Source organism: Tuber melanosporum (assembly GCF_000151645.1).
Source record: "Tuber melanosporum whole genome shotgun sequence assembly, scaffold_24, strain Mel28".
NCBI lineage: Eukaryota > Fungi > Ascomycota > Pezizomycetes > Pezizales > Tuberaceae > Tuber > Tuber melanosporum.
In genome coordinates, this window is record NW_003298908.1 from 541,094 (window position 1) to 541,727 (window position 634).

Here is a 634-nt window from a genome sequence, read left to right on the forward strand (position 1 = left end):
TATCATTATTGTTTATTGCGTCTCAAGGTTTGGGGTCGTAAAAAGTGCAGTACTCGAATGTGTTACTCTAATTGTACCGGTAACTCTACTTGTACAGGCAGGTTGTATTGAAAATGTTATTTTTATTCCATTCCCTATGGGGATTCAAGTGTTATTATTATCACGCTGGGATTTTCCTCTGTTTAGTTAACTCGGTTAGATTGAGCTTAGGGATTGGCGGAGGGCATTAACGGTTTCATACAGTACCATTACAGTCGAGCCCTGCTGCACCTGGTTCAGCGCTCTCGCGTCACGATGCCTAACCCTAAGCTCTACTAGCCCTGCAGATGCAAATACCGAACCCTTGGGATGCCTCGAGTGGGGAATTCATTTCCTCTTTTCTTTTTTGTCAACCTCTCATTGTATTATGCTCGAGTGCTCCAGTACTCGTACAGCACCGGTAGGCATCATCTCCAGTTCCTGTGCACCACCATACTCGAGTACACCACAGTCCGCACTGGTACTCGTACTGTACTGTACTCCACTCCGCCCCCGAGTTCCTCTTGTGTGCACTGTGCTCTCACAACCGTCCCCCAAGAGGCTTGTCGTCACCTCCCCAACCTTTTCCCTCCTTTCGTCCCTCCCACCCCCCCCC

At 48.7% G+C, this 634-nt stretch overlaps 1 protein-coding gene across 1 annotated transcript in view; it reads left to right on the plus strand.

Moving 5' to 3' along the window:
* Positions 1 to 406: 406 nt before the first annotated feature.
* Positions 407 to 634, plus strand: part of GSTUM_00006102001 (uncharacterized protein) — a gene marked incomplete at its 5' end in the record, with an annotated part of 671 nt that continues 443 nt past the window's right edge. Inside the window, one exon of the mRNA XM_002838250.2 lies at positions 407 to 634. This exon is cut by the window's right edge and continues 443 nt beyond it. Within this exon, the coding sequence (XP_002838296.1) occupies positions 407 to 634 (228 nt within the window).